The sequence below is a fragment of the Gordionus sp. m RMFG-2023 genome, chromosome 3, assembly GCF_954871325.1.
Source record: "Gordionus sp. m RMFG-2023 chromosome 3, tfGorSpeb1-WG-v2, whole genome shotgun sequence".
NCBI classification, from domain to species: domain Eukaryota; kingdom Metazoa; phylum Nematomorpha; class Gordioida; order Chordodea; family Parachordodidae; genus Gordionus; species Gordionus sp. m RMFG-2023.
The window spans coordinates 46,575,123-46,597,953 of record NC_088777.1 but is presented as its reverse complement, the minus strand read 5'-3'; the positions used below and the strand labels follow the sequence as shown (position 1 = coordinate 46,597,953).

The 22,831-nt window shown below is 27.4% G+C and overlaps 1 protein-coding gene across 1 annotated transcript; it reads right to left on the bottom strand.

The window, feature by feature from the left end:
* On the bottom strand, nucleotides 1-18,075 carry LOC135925688 (phosphatidate cytidylyltransferase, photoreceptor-specific-like). Its single transcript, XM_065461126.1, has 11 exons — nucleotides 17,983-18,075; nucleotides 17,710-17,888; nucleotides 10,916-11,012; nucleotides 10,019-10,195; nucleotides 8,512-8,634; nucleotides 6,749-6,831; nucleotides 5,363-5,519; nucleotides 3,935-4,087; nucleotides 3,165-3,299; nucleotides 1,400-1,503; nucleotides 1-941 (listed from the first exon to the last, which is right to left on the bottom strand). Exons 1-11 carry the CDS (start codon nucleotides 18,034-18,036, stop codon nucleotides 794-796), a joined length of 1,410 nt encoding a protein of 469 aa, XP_065317198.1. The 5' UTR covers nucleotides 18,037-18,075; the 3' UTR covers nucleotides 1-793.
* Nucleotides 18,076-22,831: the final 4,756 nt, after the last annotated feature.

Genomic DNA, 22,831 nt, shown 5'->3' with positions numbered 1-22,831 from the left:
AATTACGATCGACGTATAAATTTAATACATTAAAGAATATAATTTGGTTTTCATTTTTTTAAACTAGGTAAATTTTTGAATCTATTTTGGTTATATTTTTTTTTAAAAAAGAGTTTTATACAAATAATAAAAAGGACAATTTATAAAATATATTTGCGCGTATAATTATAATTATTTTTTTTTAAAAATTTTTATTTTCGTTATAAAAATAATTGTTACTAAACATACATTGGATCAAGAGAATAGATGGGACAAAATATAGTAATATTAAACTCATAATATGCTACAAATAAAAAAAAATATATAAATAATATATTTTTACTATAAGACGTCGTGCACGATATATTCGATATAATACAATATTACTCGATATGAAGATAAATTTTCAAAAAATAAATACAAATATTTTAACATATTCTTACTAAAACAAAATGGACAAAATTAACTAAGATTACATTTTCCCTATCAGTAGTGTTGTTCGGATCGATTCTTAAAACCGGCTAGCCCAATATTTTAGCCAAAAAATAAGACATAAAGACTAGAAATTTTATTAATCGATGCCCAAACATTTCTACCTTTTATGAGAAAAATCTCCAGGCTTGTCTAATATTCATGGCTAAAATATTGGCTTGGCGCTTTTTAAAAATCGAGCCGCTTAACAACACTACCTATCAGTTCTACTAAAAACTCCAATTATACGATATATATAGTTTAAGAGAATTTAAATTATAATTTATATTTTTAATATTATATATTTTTAAAATATATATATATATTTAATTGTTAAAATTTTTTATGTAAATGAGTGATTATGTGATTTTGGTATATCTGGGAGCAAATGGTTATTGATGAGCCTCTGTTTGATTTCGGAAAATATTGCCAATTGTTGATCGGGCTTGAGTAAGAAAATGTGATGAAGTATTTTCTCGATATTAGGTAATCTGTACAAATATAGAAAAGTATATTTAAATTTTGATGAAAATATAATAGGAGGGATATTAGATAATCAAAATATTGCATGATAATTTAATATCAATCCGATAACTGATTTATCAACACGTACAGAACTATTAATTAGTTTTTCGAAAGAAATTCAAGAAAAATAGAAAACCTATATATTTTAGCAATTTTATGGATGCAATTGTGTATAAAATTAGTGTTTATGTTTAATAGAAATGGGTTTTTACTGAAAAATACCTTTGTCAAATCTGCAAAGCATTACAATACTTCATAAACATAATTAACTTATTTTAGAAATTGTCATATATTGTCACATCGGTTAAATATAGCATAATAACATAGTAAAGCACAAAAATTTCGGCCTAAATAATTGGACAAAACGGTGCCAAATATACTTTATAATCAAGGTATTTAAAAAAAATTGATTAAGTATGCAAACTTTATAAAGCTAGAGTAGTAAACGTGAACAAATGTTGCCATGAGAACTTGACAATCAAACCTATCCATTACACCTCCATGACCAGGAATCATTCCCCCAAAGTCCTGTATATATGTTTATTATGATTATTTTTTAAAACCAAACTTTTTAATTTTCCTTACAACAAAATTTTAACCAATCTGTCATATAATTGTTTATATAGGGGGTGGGGGGGGGGGTGTCATTTTATTTTGAATTATAGATTCGAGTAATTATATATGACGTCAGTCCAAATTACTAAACAAAGAGAAAAATTTAATTAAAATGCAATAAGACTCATTTATTTTTTAATATATATACGGAATCACGTGGTCATCCCCCCAAGGATGCAACCGCCTAGTTGGCTTTAGAAAAAAACATGACCCTTGCTGAATTCGAACCCAAAACTATATATATAGACGTTACTCAAATTTTTTTTATAAAAAAAATTATAGTCAAGAAGAAATATTTTTCCCAACCTATTTCATCCAATCGCAATTTTTTTTTATTTTTATGCATTTTAATATTTCGATTAAAATAATAATACCCCCAATTTGAAACGGCATATTATTTTTTTTAATATAGTATAATATGTATATATTAAAAAAACATATGAAAATATATCATTTTATTTATATAAAAAAAATGTTAAGTGCTTCATAAATAATCTTCCATTTGAATTCATTATCTGGCTATGTCCCATTTAGCTTTTATGGTAACGTTTATCCTACCTGAATTTATGAGATTTCTCCCAGTTGTAGGGCGAATTTTAAATTATCTTAAATTGTCTTTTTTATTTGTCCTTTATATTCCATAAATTTTCGATTGGATTTAAATTTAGGTGTCGATGATGGCCACTCTAAAATAAAAATCCATCTGTCAGGTAACAATTATTTTTACTCGATTTCGCAGTATAAAATGGTGTCCTGTCTTGTTGAAATACACTTGTACCCTCAAGAAATACGGCATGGATGATTGGGTGAAGATTGTTAATCTAATGTCTAAATATTAATGTGTTTATTAAGTGGTAATATTTTATATAAGCGCGATCCAGATTTTAAATGTCATATAAATTTTTCGGCCCGTTCATGGATTATATGTGTTCGTATTCGTAAGTGATGTGTTATAATGATTTGATAGCGAGTGATATGTATTTTATAAATTAACGTTTTTGATATTTATTTTATTGTTTTTTTTAATGAAAAGGTGTTTATTATTAAAATTATGATAATTTTGATATACATATATATTTATATGAAATAAAGGAGACATTTGTTTAAATTGTTAATATATTGACTACAAGTGGAACTATTTATTCAACCTTTCATAAGACATAACTAATAGTTCTCCCAGACTTTAATATTATAAATTCCAAAACAGGAATTAATCCAACATGCATCGATTTTTTGGCGTGATTTAAAAGAAATGCCTCAGCAATTAATCCTCTAATTTTTTTTTAAAAATGTATACCCATTTTCAAAGGCATAGTTGAACTTTTTACCAATGTAATTAGGATTTAAAATAGTATGAGTTAAAATAGGGGTACTATGTATTTTAGAAAAGCTATATATAAACTTTAACACATTCTGGGTTTTATAAACCCCTCCTCCCCCCTCCAGAATAAAGCCTAAAAATTTGCCCTAGACCATCCTTTTTCCTTAAAAAAAAATCTTGTATTCCTGTAATGTCGAAAAAGTCACAACGACATTTTACTTTTAAAATTTTTATTTTAAAAAAAAAATTTTACTTTGATTTTAAAGGCTCGCTTAAAACCGCTGGCAAAAAATCCGCCAAAAGGACCAATTACGGACCCAAAAAGCGACATGGACAATGAATGCAATTGAAACGGGTATATAGCTAACTTGTCGATGGGAATATTGAACTTTTTCAAAAAAAAAAAGAAAAAAAAATTCATTTTAATTTCGTGTAAAGCTGTTTTATTAATCAATTTGTTTAATTCAACAAATATATTAAGGTGCTATAAATAGCATCCTCGAATTTTAAAATTTTTATGAAATAATTTCTTTGAGAAACCTTTTCAAACACAAATGAAAACTAACTTAGGATTATGGTAACCCCTCTCCCTTCCCCGAATAGCGCATCCCCAGTGTCGGCAATAATTTAAAATTTGATTGACGTTTCTGACCCTAACCTATTCTTGCTTAATCTACCTTAAACAAAGAGGTTTCACGATTTTGATCAAGCCGGACCTGGCAAATTTCGCGGTATCAAAGTCTTTTCAGATATACCTTTTATAATTTAATCATGTTTATCTATTTTATTGTGAAATACTTCACACCTACTGATTTTCTTTATAATATATTTTAAATTACGACATTCATTCAGGGCAAAATATGGAATAGGATAACGTTAATAATTTCTAGGGCCTCCAGCTGGGCCTATATTATTGGTAATGTTGCGGCTAGCCCGGCCCGTGGACCGATCCTAGAGAATACTAATTCGGGGAAGGTTCATAGAATTAAAAAATTGGTTAGATTAATTTTTTTTTCCGTATACCAATCGAAAGAAATGGGTCATGGAAGATTGGTAGGGGATGAGTCTGGGTTGAAAGACTGGCCCTGGGATACAATCGATAGAAAAGGTGTCCTTTTTCTCGTTGTACTCGATAGGGCACACCATGTATTTGTAACGGCACAGTAAACCCGATATCTATATAGATATTTTTTTTAAAAAAAAATAAAAATAAATTCCGATATAGATTATAATCAGATTGGAACTAAGAGAAATACATAGCAGCCAGAACTTATTATTATAGTTTCAAGGAAGGGTTTTAACAAAAGTGAGAGTAATGGGCATTTTCTTGACTCTAGTGTTGCTACACTGTCTGTCCTACCTATTTTTAAAAACGGCCCGATTAAGATTTTAGCCAAAAATAATATTGTATAAGCCTGGAGATTTTTGTTCATAGATGGCAAAAAGATTTTGACCTCTATTTGCCAAATCTCCAGGCTTACCATAATACTATTTTGGCTAAAATTTTAATCGGGCCGTTTTCAAAAAGGCGGCATATGTGTAATCAGTAAATCCGTGGTATTAGTTGTTAAAGGGCTCGTTTTGAGACGATTTTAAAAAACGGCTAACTCAATATTATAGCCAGAAAAATATTGTCTATGTCTCGAGATTTCGCTAACAGGTATCCAAGTTCCTTCTACAAAGAAAATCTTCAGGCTTGAGTAATTCTATTCTGGATGAAATATTGAGTTAGCAGTTTTAAAAAATCGACTCAAAACGAGCCGTTTAACAACACTAATCCGTGGTATTTTAGTATAAAAATTAGAAATTTATAGGATGGGTGGTATTTAAACATACAGGAATACATTTCCCCAAATTCAGGATCTTCAAAATTTAAAAAAGGAGTTCACTAAATAATTTTGCAATTTTCCAACTTTAAAATATCTTATTTAGCGAGTTTTTTTTAAATTAAATTTTAAAAAAATCTGATTTTCGTTGAAAGTGAGTTCTTTTAGCACGAATACAAATATAAAATACATATCTTATAAATTTTATAGCCGGAAATGGATTCTTCTAAGCACGTATATAAATATAAAATGCCTACCTTATAAATTTCAGACAAATTAAAAAGACGTTTATCACGTGCAAGCCTGATTATGCATATTTCTCGCTAAAATGATGCGCGATTCATTTTAGAGAGAGAGAGAGTTTGGGACAGGAATCCTCGGAACAGCCACAAATTTATGAACTGGAAACAGAACCCATTTTTTAAAAATTAATGCGTTCCGAACCTGAATTTATTTTTAATCCATGTTCCAAATTCTGATAATTAAATTTTGAATATTTTTGTTTTAAAATTTTTTTTTGCAATATTATGACTTATTTTAATTATCATTTTAACAAAAATAAATTCGCCATTGTAACCCCCCCCCCCGCCTTCTCTAAAGAAAGAAAGATTGATAAAGTTATTACTATCCATCCAAATATGAGCGTAGAGACTAAACCGCCCCAAAACCCTTCCCACGTTTTTTTGGGCGATAACTGGATGAGGGGAGTTCTTCCGAAAAAGAAACCGAAGAGATAGGCTCCAATATCGTTGCATACTATGATCGATACGGGCACTATAAACCTAAAAGATATACAAAAAAAGGAGAAAAACATTTATGAACAGTGATGCATAGCATCCACTTTTTTTTAGCCGATACCAAAGCAGATACAAAACGAAAAAAAATATGGTATCCGGTCGATTCTACCAAAACGGATACCAAGACGGTATCTGCATCTCTTTATTAAGGCGAAATAAAATATAAATATTTCGTCGCAAGAATATCATCATCTTATGGGTACCAACTCCAAATTCCACTTTAGTTGAATCAAAAGGTATCCTAATGGGGAGGGGAGAATATTCTCCCCACTGTCTTTACATTATTTTAAAAAAATCCCAAGATTTTAATTTCTGTATAAAAGCGTATTTTTTAAGTTGTAGGGCTTACAAATTGATGCGTTTTAGGTTTGCGACATCACCCAAAGAATTCATCTTCAAATGTTATCGTCGATGTTGATTTTATTTTGCGTTAATAAAATGGTATACCAATTTAAGCAACCACAAGAAACGTGACGCTAAGCGCTTCTACCAAATTTGTAAGCCCTATCAAATATTTAAATCAGATATGGCGCTCCTTGTAAAAATTAATAAAGTAGAGTCTAAAAAAAACCATGTAAATAATTAGGTAAATATGTAAAATAGTAGTGTCAGATGAATAGCATAATTCCACTCAATTTTAATGGCTGGTGCTGGAAAAAAATCTATGAATCGCAAATTCCCCTCCTCCGTCCTTGAGAAAATAAAAAAGGGAAGAAAGTTATAGTAATTAATTTATTTTTGGTTATGTAAAATAACTAATTGGGATGTATTATATATAATTCTTTGTGATGATTGATATATCTCATAAAAAAATAAATTTCCAAAAAAAGAAGTAAACTGCATTCAATCAAAAATATTCGTTTATTTATTTTTAAGAAGTTGTGAAACCCTGAAACACCCACCTAAAAAACGTGTAAATGTTGTCAAAAAATATCTACTACCTCAAAATTTAGACTTAACAGATCAGCTTAGTGGTTTAAGTAGAAATAGGTTCTTGCCTCGAGGGTAGTTTACGGTAAACGGCGATGTCGCTCAAGCGATGCGTAATTTACAAAATATGTAATGTTAAATTCTACCGCTATGCTATCGTTTAGCAATGAATTACGCGTTGCATGGGCGACATAGCGGTATAAACGAGGCCTTAGCAGATTTTACGACATTAATAATGGACCCAAAATGAGGTTGTAACGAGTATAATATAAATAAATGTTAACCATATTAATCCCTCGAATATATTTTGCACTAATAGATGAGATTGAATGACTATAATCATAAGGGTAACGTGAGTCCAAGCGAACTAAAAAAAATTATTATAAATTTAAATTTAATAATAGAAAATAATAAAAATAAACTAATGTCAAAAAAGAATTATAAATCAAATTACATTTTTAAATAATTATAACACAGCCTCTCAAAAAAAATAGATAAAATTAAAGGAGTAAATTTTAAAATGGCCTGTTGCAGGATAGAAGATAGACTAGCCCTAAACGGCTGTCAAGTAGACAAATATCCATTATAGGAAAACACTGTCTTGATAAATAACATCCCAAAATTCGATAACATAATAAAACAAGTTCAAGTTTAAGTAGAGTTCGAAATAGTGTAGTTAAACGACTCGTTTTGAGCCGATTTTTAAAAATGATTAACTCAATATTTCATCCAGAAAAATATTACGCAAGCCTGAAGATTTGCTCATAGAAGGAACAAAGGTTTAGACATATATTATCGAAATTTTGAGGCTTAAGCAATATTTTTCTGGCCAAAATAGTGAGTCAGCCGTTTTGAAAAATCGGCTCAAAACGAGCCGTTTAACAACACTAGTTCGAAAAAAAAATCTTCCAGGAATTTTTGAGCAAAATTTTTAGAAGATTTTTTTAAAGAAATTTTTTGACTTCGTGTTTAAGGATTTTTTTTTAATGCATAAAAATTATTTTTAAAAGAGATTTCAGGCATTTTTTAAGGTGAAATTTGATTTAAACAATTTTAAAAACCCGAAGTGGAGAGATAGGGTAAGTTAAGTAACAAATATATAAGGCCAGAAAGTGGTTGAGTGGCTAAGATGCGCCGTGTTCAAATTCTCAAACCAGGTTTTGAATCCTAATCCTGTCAAAAAAATTCTTCTAGACACGGATTACTAAGATGAAATCAAAGTGATAACTTATGGACTTCATACTAGATTATATAAAATATATTTTCCTAGAGTGTATATATAGTGTTGTCATGTTTTAAATTAATCCACCTTTTTGTTTGTAATAAATCATAATTCAATTTTTTCTCTCACTCTCTCTGAATAGAAATATTTTATATTATAACCATTTTATATTTTATGGTATGTTTAAATTAATCGCTAAATTTAATTATTAAAATAATTTATATATGCTTAGTTTTTGAAATAATCATCTAATATAAAAAAAATCATTTTAATATTGTTTAATTTAAAGAGATATATAAAAGTTAATATAAGAGGATAATTTTGATTATATATTTAAAATAAAATCCAAAATCTTAAAATAAAATTTGTTAACATTTTCAAAATTTTTTTAATTATAAATTATATATCAGGATGTAATGGGCAATTAAATATTGATAACTATACTGTAAAATATATTTTTAGTTAAATTCAATAAAGCTTTTACATAGTTTATTCGAAAATTTGGCAGGTAGTGTGTATTCATCAAAATGAATGTATATTCAATTGAAAATATTTTCTCTGGGGGAGGAGGGATGGTATTTTTTAGGGTATATATTCTAAAGTTATTTAAATTTTATTGTATTAGTTAATAGTTAATACTTAGTTTAGAGCCTATGATTTTTAAAAAAAAATTAGACCAATCAAATTGTGGTTGTCGTCTATCAAGTCGTGTTTTTTTCAGTATGGCTATTTGTTGATCCTGGTCTGGCCCCGTTTTAGCACTAGTCTTATAAAAACTTCATTATGTTACAGCGAATGCCAATCAATTAATAAGTTATAATTTACCAACGAAAATTGCTTCATGTAAAATTTTTTCTTCAAGCTGAGCACGAACAGGACGAATCCAATGATGTAAAGGGTGAAGGATATGAATCGGTGATACGTTATGAGAAAACTCAAAAAGTTGAACTTTGTTTATGCAAATTTAAATTAGTAATAAAACTAGGTGTACAGTAAATTTAAGTATAAAATGCTGCGTGGGTCTCTAGGTTTTACGCATATCTTATAAAATATTTATAATTCTTACCTCTAGACCTATGATACATTCATTCATTAAAACTAGTTTTGAAGCCGGCATTTAAATATAATCTTGTGTATATTGGTTTTCCCGTATAATAATTTTTATAAATAAATGAATTTTGTTTAAAAAAATATCAATATTAAACGGGAAACCAAACTGGCCACGTCGCCAGCTGATTTGTATTGATAAGGTAATTTTAAATGAATGAATGAATTGTTAGTAATGTCTTTTATAAAAATGTGCTTTCAATTTTATGATCTTCTCGAGAATGTTTGTGGGATATATAGAGTAATATCAATCATTTCGTATTAGGATTGGCATAATTTGTGATTTTTTTGATTTAAATCGGGATTTAAACCAAATATCAGTATTTCGATTAGAGAAGTTACAGATTTAGATTAAAAATATTACATCATAACTTTTTTTTAACCTTAGTATAATATTTTTTTGAAAGTAAAAAGTTAATTCTTCAGGAGATCTGGTCAGGAAATTGTTGAAAAAAATATATAGTGATATGTCATGAGCTAATTTGATATTTTGTCAAATAAAACTGTCAACCAAAAATTCGTAGATATGTGCAAACATAGTTTTCTTATAATACCAATCGAGTATATGAAAAGTTGCAATGCACTTTCAAAGTTAAGCAGAAAAAATCGATTTTAATTTTAACATCTAGATATTGAAAGATATCATGATAATTCTCAAAATTTAAAAAAAACAAATAGAATATTATTTTTAAATTGTATTTGTATTTTTCTAATTATAATGATAAAATTATTTTTATTAAATGGCTAAATATAATATAGTAAAATAAAGCTCATTTTTCTGTTATTTTTACTAAATTTTATAAGTATTTAGTGGACTGCAAACCCTGAATCGAATGGAGGGTTAACAGTCCTGAATTTAACAGACTAATTATTTTTTTTAGAATATTAAATAATTTCTTTCTACATTGAGATTAGAATTATACAATTAACAATTAATTATGTCAAAAATTGAAGCAATAGAAATACAAAATAAATAAAATATTTTTTTTGTCTAATAGTTAATAGGTAATGAAACTAATACAATTTAGTATTTTATACATATAAAAATTATTTAATTCTAAAATAATCCAACTCTTTGTCTTTTCCTTATATTAAGTATTTCGATAAAATTTGGTAAATTGAATTTTATTTAAATTATTGATTTAAATCACTTCGGGATGATTTAAATTAAATTTATATATATTTGCCAACCCTGTATTGTATATCATTTTTTTTGTCTCTTTACCCTGCGATTAACTAGAGTTCCAAAGTACTCGACCATGCTTTCGCCGTAAAAGTAGTAATTGGAAGTTATCAAAAAGTACCAACTGACGGTCCGAAACCAGGGCAGCTTATCGATCCTGTACACGGCATAACCAATGGAGATTATCTCGGCGAAACATTTTAATTGTATGATTTGAATCTTGTTTATATATATATAAGTTTAACAAAATTAATGATAGATTTACACGAATCCAAAAAAAAATAAGTAAACTCGTCAATTTTAATATGCGCCCTCTTATATTAATCGATTACCTTTCGGTATTTCGCGTAACTAAATCTAATCAGGCTCATTTTTTTTAAAAAAAATATGGGGAGGCTCGGTCTATTGTTCGCTTTAAAAGATATCTAGCTAGTTGGAAAAAGCGTAGCCCATCGTTCACAGTTAGCGTCGCGACGAATTTTACAAAATATGATATTAATAATTTTTGTATACTTCGCCGCGAATTCGCGTTAACTGTGAATGCGGAGTAAAGCCTTGTCTAGCTAGCTTTAGGAACCACTATCTACATTAAAATTAATAAGTCGATTTAGATATTCGCCATTATATAGGAAAACGGATAGAGATGATAATTATCGTAATCTAAATATTTTAAATTAAATAATTTTGTTTTACAATTTATTTTTTTAAAGATTATTTAGTATAATTATTTATTTTAAGATAGCAAGATGAAAAAAAATTAATTCAATCTCCTCTAGGAAAAAAAAGGAAAGGAAAATGACAATTTAATAAGTATAAGGAAAAATTTAGCATGATTTTAAAATATAATTCTAGTCACCGTAACATTATATTTCTTTTCTTTTCTTTCTTTCTTGTATATAATCCCAAATAATAGTATATAGTTGTAAAAATTTTTTTTACCAATATCAGGAGAGCTAAAGGACCAAGATAAATAACCAGGCAAAAGGTTGATATCATAAGGAAACTAAATATGCCTCGAACCACGTAGTTTTTCCATCTGTAATAATTTTATAAATATATTTATTTATGTTATATATCATTTTCAAAATTCGAGTTTATATACAAACAATTTTTGTCAAAAAATAATTTTAAATATTAAACATTAAAGTTTGCCAGGAGCCTATACCTGATCTGAGTCCAAACATAGAAAAAAAATACACCATTCATTTTTCTATACATAGCGCGCATGCTAAGATTTAAATTAAATTGGTGATTAAAGGGATTCAAAAAATTTTCCTGAAAATCTTGTATGATAACTGAGATAAGGTAGTAAATATATGTATATGTATATATAATTATAACCATTATTAGATATTTATCGCGTTGAAATAATAAAAAGAAAAATATTACCGGGTAAAAAAAACTATTTAATTAATATTTTAGAAAGGAAAAAGTAAATTATAAATATAAAAGTTGTGAACTTGTTAATAAATATAAAATTTGTGACCCCTACAAATTATAAGATAAATTATTGGAAGTAAAAGGTTTAAAAAAAGAAGTAAAATCGGTTGGGGAAAAAAGGTTCTAAAAAAGAAGGAAAACCAAGTAGGGGAGGGGAAACTGTTGTCGGGTCTTATAAAAAAATTGGTGAAATTTTGCCCGATTTGTGGGGCATAAGTACATAATTAAGGGGGTAGTAAATGTATATGTGTACTGTAGGATTATTCAGAATATTAGAGATTGGCGATTAAATTCTGCTACAATTACTTCAATAAAAAGTAACTGATTCCAGTTACACTACTACATTTTTCGAAAAAAAAAGAATCGAGTAATCATATTACGAAAGTATCTTATTATTTTTTTAAAAAAAAATACGAGCCAACCACTGCAAATCTCTGATAAATATAATGAAAAGAATTAAACAAATTTGATCGTGGTATGGTCGATATCCATTTATGATAAGCCATATAGGAATCGGCATTAGTTTTTAAAGTTATGGCGTTCTTTCGTTTTAAAAAATCGACCAATCCCTTTAAAAATCAATCAAAATGGAAGTTCAGCATGAGAATAAAATTTTTTTTTTATTTCTAAATTATCGGGGTAGAAAGAAATCTGAAAAATAAAAATATCTATAATAATTTGTGAAAATTTAAATAAAACTTGACTCTTTTAAGTAAAAAAAGAGTGGTTTAAAATAAAAGAAACTTTAAAAACAAAAGTTTTCCCCCAAATGTTTTATTACTTTTTGATAAAAAATATATATCTATTTTTTTTTTTTTTAGTTATTATCGATCGTGAAAGTTTTTAAAAATAATAAAATAAGATGTAGTAATATTGATTAAAAACAAAGATCTGGTAAAATTATGTGATGTTCATTATTATCAAATATAGATATATTTTATACAGATACACAACACACACTAAAAAATATACAACTAAAAAATAATTTTTTCTTTCTCTTTTATAAAACAAGTAAAGAGGAAGAAAAAAAACCATCTATAATTGAATTAAGTTTTGTAAATTATGTTTTACGAACAAAACTAATTATAAACTAAAAATGAATGATGAAAATTTTTTAAATAAAAATATAATTTAAAGGAATGTGTCCGGGTTCGTTATATTTTTGAAACCTGGGCTGAGCTAAACAGATTTCGAACTAGGACACCCCCATATCTTGGATTGTTTTAAAGTTCGTTCAATTGAATAAATTATTTTAGTTTGGAAAAAGAAGTCGCAAAGACAACTCTATCTACTTAAATCTAAAGAGCCTCTTTTCTTTTTAGGGCAGTTTGGAGGGGAGGTCTAAACTATTGTTTAGGCTGCTTTTTTTATATAATAAAATTATAAGGTTGACTTGTTAAACAGATGTGCCAAAGGAATTCTAGATATTAAAGATGAACCACTGTAATGACTGACTGACAAAATATAGTAAGCGGATAATTTTCCCATTTTATTAGCCCATTCAAAACAGAAGTAAACTATCACCTCAAACTCGGATTTATCTTATGAAAGATAGCTCAACCCTTTGAGAAAGCGGAAGGGGGGTTAAGTCACATCTCGATGCTCAGCAATCTTTTTCCGGTACGCGTTTATAGATTGAATCGAATTAGACGATCACTCAACTATTCACTAACAATTAAAGGATATTATTTTCTACACTATATGGTCTGCAATAGGCGCGTTTTTAACCCGTCATACTTTTTAAAAAATTTATCCAGCGCTCGCCCGCCTATGGTTTTTTAATTCACCCCCCACCCTCCATTTTTATTTTCTTAAAAAATTTGTTCAACTCGCAAGCCCACCCAATTTTTAAGAATTGTTTTATCGGTTTAGTTTAGATCTTTATTTATTTTAATGTATTTTTTACTTAAACTCTATAAAATATGCAATCTCGACTAAATAATTTAAACTTAAAATCAGCCATCACCCACCTTTAAAGTAACTAAATTATACTGTAGTTCTCGGGTATAGGCTCTTTTTTTACCCCATTCCTTTTTACTGAGCCTATAGAGGATTACGCAACATTTTTCAAAATGTTGCGACTAAAAGTACGTGCGGCTTGTTCACAAACGTGTGAAGGGCTCCTCATTTTTCTCCCCCTAATTAACTATCTGTTTGATGGATTTGAGGAAAACCTAACGTAGCTCTGATGTACCCACAACCAGAGGGCGAATACGCTTTTATCACTTATCACGTAAAAAATAACTTTTACCTGTCCGTTTCACTAATTTAGCCCGAAAAAAAATTTCAAGTTCACCTGACAGCACGGCCATTGTTTCAAAAAATTTATAACTCGCCCGCTCACCCCCGGCTGGTAAATGAAATCCTAATCTCAATCGTACCGATTTTTTTTTAAATTTGAAGATTTAAAAAAAGGGTTAAGATGACCGAACATTAATGACGTTTGGTAGTATATCATAATCGTAATTTTTTTGATTACCCGTCTAACTGACACCTTTCTAAATTGATAATCAGAAAGAAAAAAAAATCTTCTTGCCCATAATGTTGAAGAAAAAAAAAATCTTAGGTTCGAAACTATCTTTTTTAAAGGGAGAACCTGTCTTTGAGTTTTGTCCGAAATTTCATTGTTCTTCAACTCCCTTTGAAATGATTCCATAGTGTATGGATCAAAAATACTATTCTCATTTTAAAATATAAAAATAGTTATTTATTTTGTTCGCCTTTCGATTCTGTTCCCATATGAGGCTTCATCCTGTGTGAACAAAAATATTTCATGGTTTCGATTGGTAGAATCAAAGTTTGGTAGAATATAGATTGGAATTTTGTAGCATTTATGCTCCGGTTTATAACCCTGATATTCATAATTAGCGCGAATTCGCGGCGAAGTATATAAGATAATGGCTGTATTTTTTTAATCTTCGCCTGGAATTCGAGATTATTCGTGAATTCAGGGTAAAGTGTATCCATTCTCGACATTTTTTCACTCCTGTAACTATATCCCATAATTTTGAAGTTTCGTTGTTCTATTAAGACAATCAAAATGATTAGGTCAAAATGGCCGCTTAAACTTTGATTCATAGCCAGGTAAGGTAAACCGTGGTAACGCCCCATTTGTCAAATTAATATTATTCGCCCAGTTCAGTCTTTCCCCGAGTTATATAAAAGAGGTTTTTTTTAAAAAAAATTGAATTAATAAATGTGGGGTATGATTGAGCTCATTTATTTTAAGATTATGTTATTCAAACTTGAAATCTTTAAAGATATCTCGTCTATGGGAAGTCAGATTGTTCCGGGCCAGTTGGAATATTTTTTTTGTAAATTTTTTTTGGGCTAGATTATGGGAACAGAATCGATATGGCTCTCTCACACTTGAAATAAATGCATTCATACATTTATAAAAAAAAGAAGGTGTGTATTGCGCAATTCTTCAAATTGGATAAAATAAAAATTATCAATTTTAAACTACCATAAATCAATTGTTTTTTTTGTACAAAGTTTAATTACATGACTTTAAAAAAAATGATTTCCTCCTCTATCCATTTTTGCAGTTTATCGATTTTTATATATATTATATAACTAACTAATGATATGAATATTTATGCAGATAAAAACTTTTACATTCCTGTTACAAAAATATTTAATTACATTGATGTCATTTTATTAAGTTAAATAAATCATTTTATCTTATCATTTATAAACCTTTACATATAATATTTTTTTAAGCATGGGAAAGATAAGGGCCGTGCCGACCCACAAATTTTTCATCGATCCAATCCCATTTTCTTACAACACCGATTCGATAACTGATACCAATATATAGATTGGTATTTTATTCGCCAATCATCTTTACACATATGATTTAAAGAGAAAAAAAATCAACATTTTTTTAAATATAAAAAAATAATTAATTAATTGTAAACTACGAATAAAACAAGGAATAATTTGAAATTATCCGTTATGGCCAAGACAATATTTGGCGAATTTATCACGAAATTATTACTCATATTTACTTATTTTTTACCAAAAAATCATCTCAAATATGGGCAATGATTATGGCTGAATGTGATTTGTTGCAAAATAATATAATAACAAAAAAATATCACATTTTTTTCTTTTAATTATAAATAATCAAATTTTAGTTCCGTTTTATTCGTAAAAATAGAATTATATATGATCTAGGCCCAATTCAAAAACGAATCATATTCGAATAATTATTAAAATGTATTATTTTACTTTTTAAAAATAAAATTTAAATTTATCAATCTGATTGTGTGGTGTGATTAACAAGGTTATGCTACAACTGCCTTTAAAAGGTTTTTCTTATTGGTACATTTTTGCTGTCAAAAAATCCCATGTCTCATCAAGAATAATCAATAAGAAATCTTTCGGCATTAGAAAATTAAATTAATATACAATTTAATTTGGTTAATAACTTGATTGCATGCTCTTTTATCATCAGATTATCATAATAAATGTTTTTTCCCCTATTTATAATTAGAGATACAATAAAAAAAAAGTCCATCATTTTCGTATTATTTTTATGTTTAAAAAAAAAAATTATTCGGATAAATTCAAATCGAATACAAATAACAAATTTTATTATTCGTACGAAACGGATAGAAGTTATGCTTCGTAATAGACCTAAAATAACCTAATCATAACGTAACTAAAAAGTTTTCGGGAAGTCTAAAATGTATACATCTTTTTCGTTTATGTTGAATGTATTTAAAGTCAAGTTGTTGTAACTTAATACCAGGTATTTGATGAAGTTTTATTTAATTTTTATCATTAAGTTTTTTTTTCCGGGCAGAATTCCCGAAAGATTTAAAGACCAAATCATGAGAATGATTTAGTTAAATTATTATTAAGGTAAGGATTATTTATCCCTAATATTAAAAAAACATTTGACATCAAAAGATTTTTTTTTTTTAAATTTATGTAAACCTATATTTCAGTCATTATTTTTGTAAGGACATATTTGTTTTGAATGGTATAAATTTAAATATGCTGTATAACAATTATCTGTAATAAAAAGTTAGTTTTTTTTTGGTTTTTAAATTTTTGAAAAAATGATGGTCAATAAATTTTTTATGACATTAAAAACAATATCAAACATTTATATAAAATTTGAAGGTTTCATAAAAAAATTTTAGAGGGCAGTGGAGGTATGTGAAATCGGCTGGAACTTATAGGTGAAATTTTTGGGTTGGACTGGATGGACAGCTGCAAAATATTTTTACAGGCCATGTTGGAATTTCACAATTGGCAAATTTATGTGATTTGCCTTCATATTCTTTTCAAAAATTTCCTTCCTAAAAAATTTAAATTAAGACAAAGATATATAGTAGATATGATAGTTAATAAATATTGTATGACATTCAATATCAGACATTTATAAAAAATCTATATGGGGTTAGAAGGATTCATAAATATTTATTAGGAGGTGAAGGTAAGCGAGGCCTTATCTAAACCCATGAGAAAAACAAGATTTATGGGTTAGCCTGGACAATATGGGCAAATATTTTAACAGACCTTGCTAGAATTTCAAAAAAATGCAAGGTTCAGAATTAGGCAAATTCATTTCATTTGCTATCATAAAATTTCCCAGTTCAGGTTGTATCAATTTCTCTTTTTTTCTTCTTTTATCAAAATAAAATAAATTTTTTGTTGAAATTAGACAAAACAATTAGTTGATTTTTATTTAACTTTAAAATTTAATTTAAAATAAAAAATTTGTCCACTAAGCCTAGAAGAAAATAAAATTTTGGGCCAGAGTAGGGCGAAGAATAATAAAATTTGACAAAGCCAGGTTTGAAGGCTAAAAAAATTAATTCTAGGGCTATAATTGGCAGGTAAGCCAGAGCCCCTCAAATTTTTTAAATTACCATCCTGGGCTGATACATGTTATTCGAATTTATATATTATAATAAAAGAAAAGTGTTTTGTGGGGTATGTTATTGTAATCTGCAGGGTCTGGCCCACCCATTTCCTGAGACCAAATTGACTTTGGTCTTAGGTGACCCTATTTTTTAAAAATAATTTTGCTCTGGGTTATGGTAAAAAAAAAATTTCTTAATTTTAGGCTGGGCTTTTTTGGGTTGGGCCTAATGATATTCATGCTCAATATAGATCTCTAATGTCAATACAATTTTTAAATAGCTCTTTTATATGCCAAAATTGGTATTAAATTTTTTTGTGTTAATGATATAATTTAAAAAAAAATAACATCCCATATTATATAAACATAATTTAATTACTATATTATGTTGCTAATGAATATTTTAATTAAAAACTTGGGTGATAATTTATTGAGAGATTTATCTAAGACATCAGTGGTATTGTCAGAAGCTTGCCCTAATAATAACTTTAATTTTTCAGCATCTACATCTTGAATGATTTTTTCATCGTCATCCTCATCATCATCCTTATTTGAGTCTGTAAAATTTTGGTCACCAGAGACATGATGAAGATCCTTTTAATAAATGAATTATTATCTTTTATATATCTTTAAATTATATTAATTAAATTTCAGTTATATAAAAATATTATAAAATATATTATTATACTTTTAAATTTTCATCATATGGTATATTTCTCTTTCTCACATCGACATCAGTCATATTTAAAATTTTGGAACATTTGATTTAGGTGAAGGATTATTCCACACGGTTTTTAAAGATTTATCAATTAATGGGCTTTGAATTCGAATTAAGATTTTATTAATAATAAAAAACATATGTAGATTTTAAATAAAATGATTAAATGTACATCATATAATGTGTTGTGGAAATTAAATTTAAAACTAATAAGCAAATCGTTTTTTATTTAAAAGGACAATCAAACTATATTTATTATACATATATATTTCTTTTATATTCGTTGATATGCATCATCCTCTCGAATCATACGCAAAAATTTAAACAATATTTAATACGAGGAAAAAAAATATACAAAAAACTCTTTTTATCATAACACAATTACAGTTGTAATATATAGACAGAAAACTATTTTTATATATCACTTGCTTCAACTATATCACTATTTGCCTGTGTAATCTAGTTCTGGTTTTTTAAATGTTTATATTTAACTTTCTTTCTTCGTTTTGTGTTAGATTTATTTGATTGTTATATGTAATGAGCACAGTGATAAGGAGTCATAGGAGCAAAGGAAGCATTGCTTCTCATAAAGTTTTTCTTAAAAGGTTCTTGAAAATTCTTAAAATAAAATTAATATAATCATATTATGTTAAAATGAATTATACTAGCCTGACTGTTTAAAAAATGGAATATTATTTTTATTATTACTCTAAGTTAAAAAAAAATTACAATTATTTTATTACTATTATCTTTACTACGTTAAAAATATATTTATGAGAACAGAAAAATTACTAAATGAAAAATATCATGCTCATATGTTATATTTTTGGGAAATTTTTATTATGTCAAAGAATATAAACAATGGGGAATCAAATATAAAATTATTTATTTTTTTAATAAATAAAGAGAAAATCATTATATTTGCCATTTTATTTACATTTTTATAAAGCAAATAAAGAAATACTTATTTTTTTTTTAGAAAAAGAAATTTTCTTTTTTAAAAATTAAAAAATTTAAAATGTCTAATAATCGCAATTATATTAATAAATATTTATTAAAATATAATTTAGTTCAAGAAATTTTGATGGTAAGAAATTGATTATTGAAAAGGAAAACCAACACCAATTTGACAAAACTTAAAAAAAGAAATAAAAACTTATATTGTGTAGTTATACATTTATTTTTCACAAGATATATATATATTTCAAATTAAAAGATTTTACATGATAATAAAATAGATTGTATATTTCTAAAATAATAATAATATAAATTATATTTTTCCTAAATTTTTTAAAATTATTTTTGATAAATCGATTTAGTTCTTTGCGATTTCTTGAAGAACATTGCACGATATTTGAATTTAATCATTAGTTTGTTTTGTCTCTAAGTTGCACCACTTGTTCCCGTAACTGCAACATACCAAATAGTTCTATCTGCATAATCAACAATATATAAATAATGTGAAATTTTTGACTTAATCCCTTATACCAGCCTAACGTACTTTCGTTTTGTAAACCGGTTGCAAATTTTTGAATCACATACCTTAGATTTTAAATCGTGATTCATTTTTTGTGAATTTTGCAACTTTTCTATTTCATTACTGGTATCCGTAATTAACCAATCAAAACTGGTTTTTGTCTTCCTACCTAAAATCATCTTAGACTTCTATCACTTATACTTTGTTTACTCATACGACATGTCTTCAAAACATCCCTTCAAAAATTTTCAGAATTTGCACAGTCTCAGGTAGCTCTATTTCTTTCTTTGAATGTGCCAATCATTCTTTCAACTTGGTCTATTGTCTTAAGGTTATAAGGTATTGTCTTAATATGAAGAATATTTTTTGATTGATCCATAGGGTCTGCTAAATCTATATGCAATCTTTCCCATAGTTTCTAACATACGTTCCGAGAACAAAGGCCCTTAAGCAATTTAGGGCCTCTGAGAATGGCAACCAGCACAAACATTGACACACAGCTCTATTTCACGGTCACAACCCGACCACCAAAATATAATCGAAAAATTGATTTCATAGCAGTCATTCTCGGATGACCTCGATAATTACGGAAGACAATTTATCGGAGTGTTCTCGGAATAACCATCCAGTCATTCCACTCAACAATTGCCATGTATAATGCATTTATTTTTCATATGATATATATTTTTTACAACTAACAATTTTATATAATAATAAAATATAATGTATATTTCTAAAATAATAATTCAATTTTTCTATCGATAAATATGGAAAATATGAATATTTCACTGGATGGGATTTTTTTAATTCTCTATATTGTTGGTCATGTCTATAATTCCCAAAGGATAATATATTTAAAATGATAAAGGATTTTCGGATATGAATAATTTTCTGAAAGCAATTTAACGGCATGAATAAACAATCTCTTATATGTAGTCAATGATTCAATTAAAATTATTTGGCAAAAATTGGATTGAAAAGATGATATATTCGATGAGCAAAATATTAATCGAAATTTTACTCAAAAACAAAAACGAATTTGTGGGTTAAAAAATAAAAATGTTTTTCATTGCTTTCATAGTAGTAAACTTGATGCCTCGTTACTGCCAAATAGGATTGAATTTATTTTTTTCTATGTGAAATGGGTTTAATTTAAACATTATATTCATAGGCATACCCAGAAATTCACTGGGGGGGGGCACTATTAGATGAATTTTTTCCTAATGAATTTTATTGGAGATCTTTCCGTCAACTTTTAGGCCTTTGGCTATATTAAAATAATTTTGGGTTTTCACTTTTTTATATAAAATTTCTTTTTTTTCTTCTGCAAATAAATTGTTGTCAGGATTTGAAAGAGTTATTAACTTTTACTAATTTTTCTTACAAATTTTTCTTTATTATTATATATTGTATACATTTTTTTGGGCAGAAAGCGGTGGGGAGGGGATTTTATTAACTTGAAATGTTATTGAAAATTGGTAAATAAATATCGATACGGGGTAATTTTCTCTTGCCCCTTCTCTCCTGGCTACTCTTATAATTATATTAAACCTCATAGTTGAAGTGTAATATGCATTACATGGTTTTTAAAAAATGTATCTACCTTGTATTCATAATATGAACCCAATTTTCAATTGCATGGCATTCAACATTCTATTGAAGATTTTCGTATGAGAGGAGGTAGGGGGGGGGGAGGCTTTGTTTGTTATTTTTACCTTAAATTTTATTGAAATTTTTTCAAAAATTTATATTAAATTTAGTCATTCGTTTAAAAAAATTATTAATTTATTTTCTGAAAATATTATTTATAATATAATAAATTATTGTATTAAATTTTTGGGGAGAGGGGTGTGGGGAAAGTAGGAATTTTATTTATCAGCTAAAAATGATATTTAATAAATCCCCCACCTCCTTATCTCTTCGAGCCGATTACATATTTATAGGATATTTAAACTTGTCCTTTAAAAATCTATAATATTTCACTTAAATCTCTCAAGCTACTTCTTTTATCTTTAATATATTCATAAACAAATTATCCAACATGTTTTCTGTTCCCCCTATTTTGTCAATTAATATTTGGGCCAATTAGCTCTCTTTCTAAAGTAGCCATAGTCTACCGAACTAACCGATCAGTTGGCGTTGACCTTATAGTTTTTAGATATTCAAGATAGTTGTGAGATGTAAGCGTAACGCTATGAAGTATCAGCGGTGATTTCGTAACCATTTAATTCACCCAAATTTGTGATAACATAGCGTTAATTAAGATTTTGAATCGACGATACTAATAAGAAGGCACCCTCAATTTAAACAAGGGATGCGTTACATTTTTTAAAATTAAAAACAGACGGCAAAAAGGAAAACGCACAATTTGTGCGCACTATAAGAGTTTTTTTTAAAAATTTTTATCATGCAATAACGATTTCTTATAAATAATTATTTAAAAAATTCGGTTAATAAATTTAACATATAATTTCAAAGACAAATATATTATATTTAGTAGAGCAATCTAGGGATGAAAAAAAATAAGCATTTTTTAAACAAAACCATTATTATTTACTGAACCTAAACCGAACCCTCAAAAATTTACTCATTTCAGACAGAATATATTCCTTTATTTATATCAGTATTATTTGTGCCAACTTAAATATCTCAAAAAATTGAATTATTTATTATTCGTATTAGAAATAACTTGTTCAAAAAGAATGGAGATCGTATAATTCGTGTCTTATATCACAAGAATTTATTGCGCATAATTTTAGTATGAAAAGATGCAAGTCTTTGTTTTATAAGGTCGAAAAAAAATATTATATTAAATTATCCCATAAGCTATCGTTTAGCGATGAATTAAGCACAAGTTAGAGGATTTAGGGGTATTTTACACCTATTGTAAACGAGGCATAAGTTTATCATTTTAATATATTATATTTTTTATTACATACATTATTTATGTATAATCATTTAGAGTAAATAATTTTTACTACTCAAGGCAATATTATCAATAAGTAGATATAAGTTTAATTTGCCTTACAACAATATTATTCGTTGGAATTAAATATTGTACAGCTGATTATGTAAAGCGCATCAATTAAAAGTCATGTATTTAATAAATTCATGCGATTAAATCGTTTGGTACATAGCATTAGGCATCATATAGTAACCGCTATGTCCCATGGTTGTTTAATTTAAAAGTATTATATTTTGTAAGTCACGCGACATTGATCTATTTTCGAGCGATATCTCTGTTACTGTATACTAGGCCTTAGTTAATTTAGAATCAATATCACAAGAATAAAATTATATTCGTAAAGTGGTTCATGTAAGTGCATATAACTTCAGATAGTA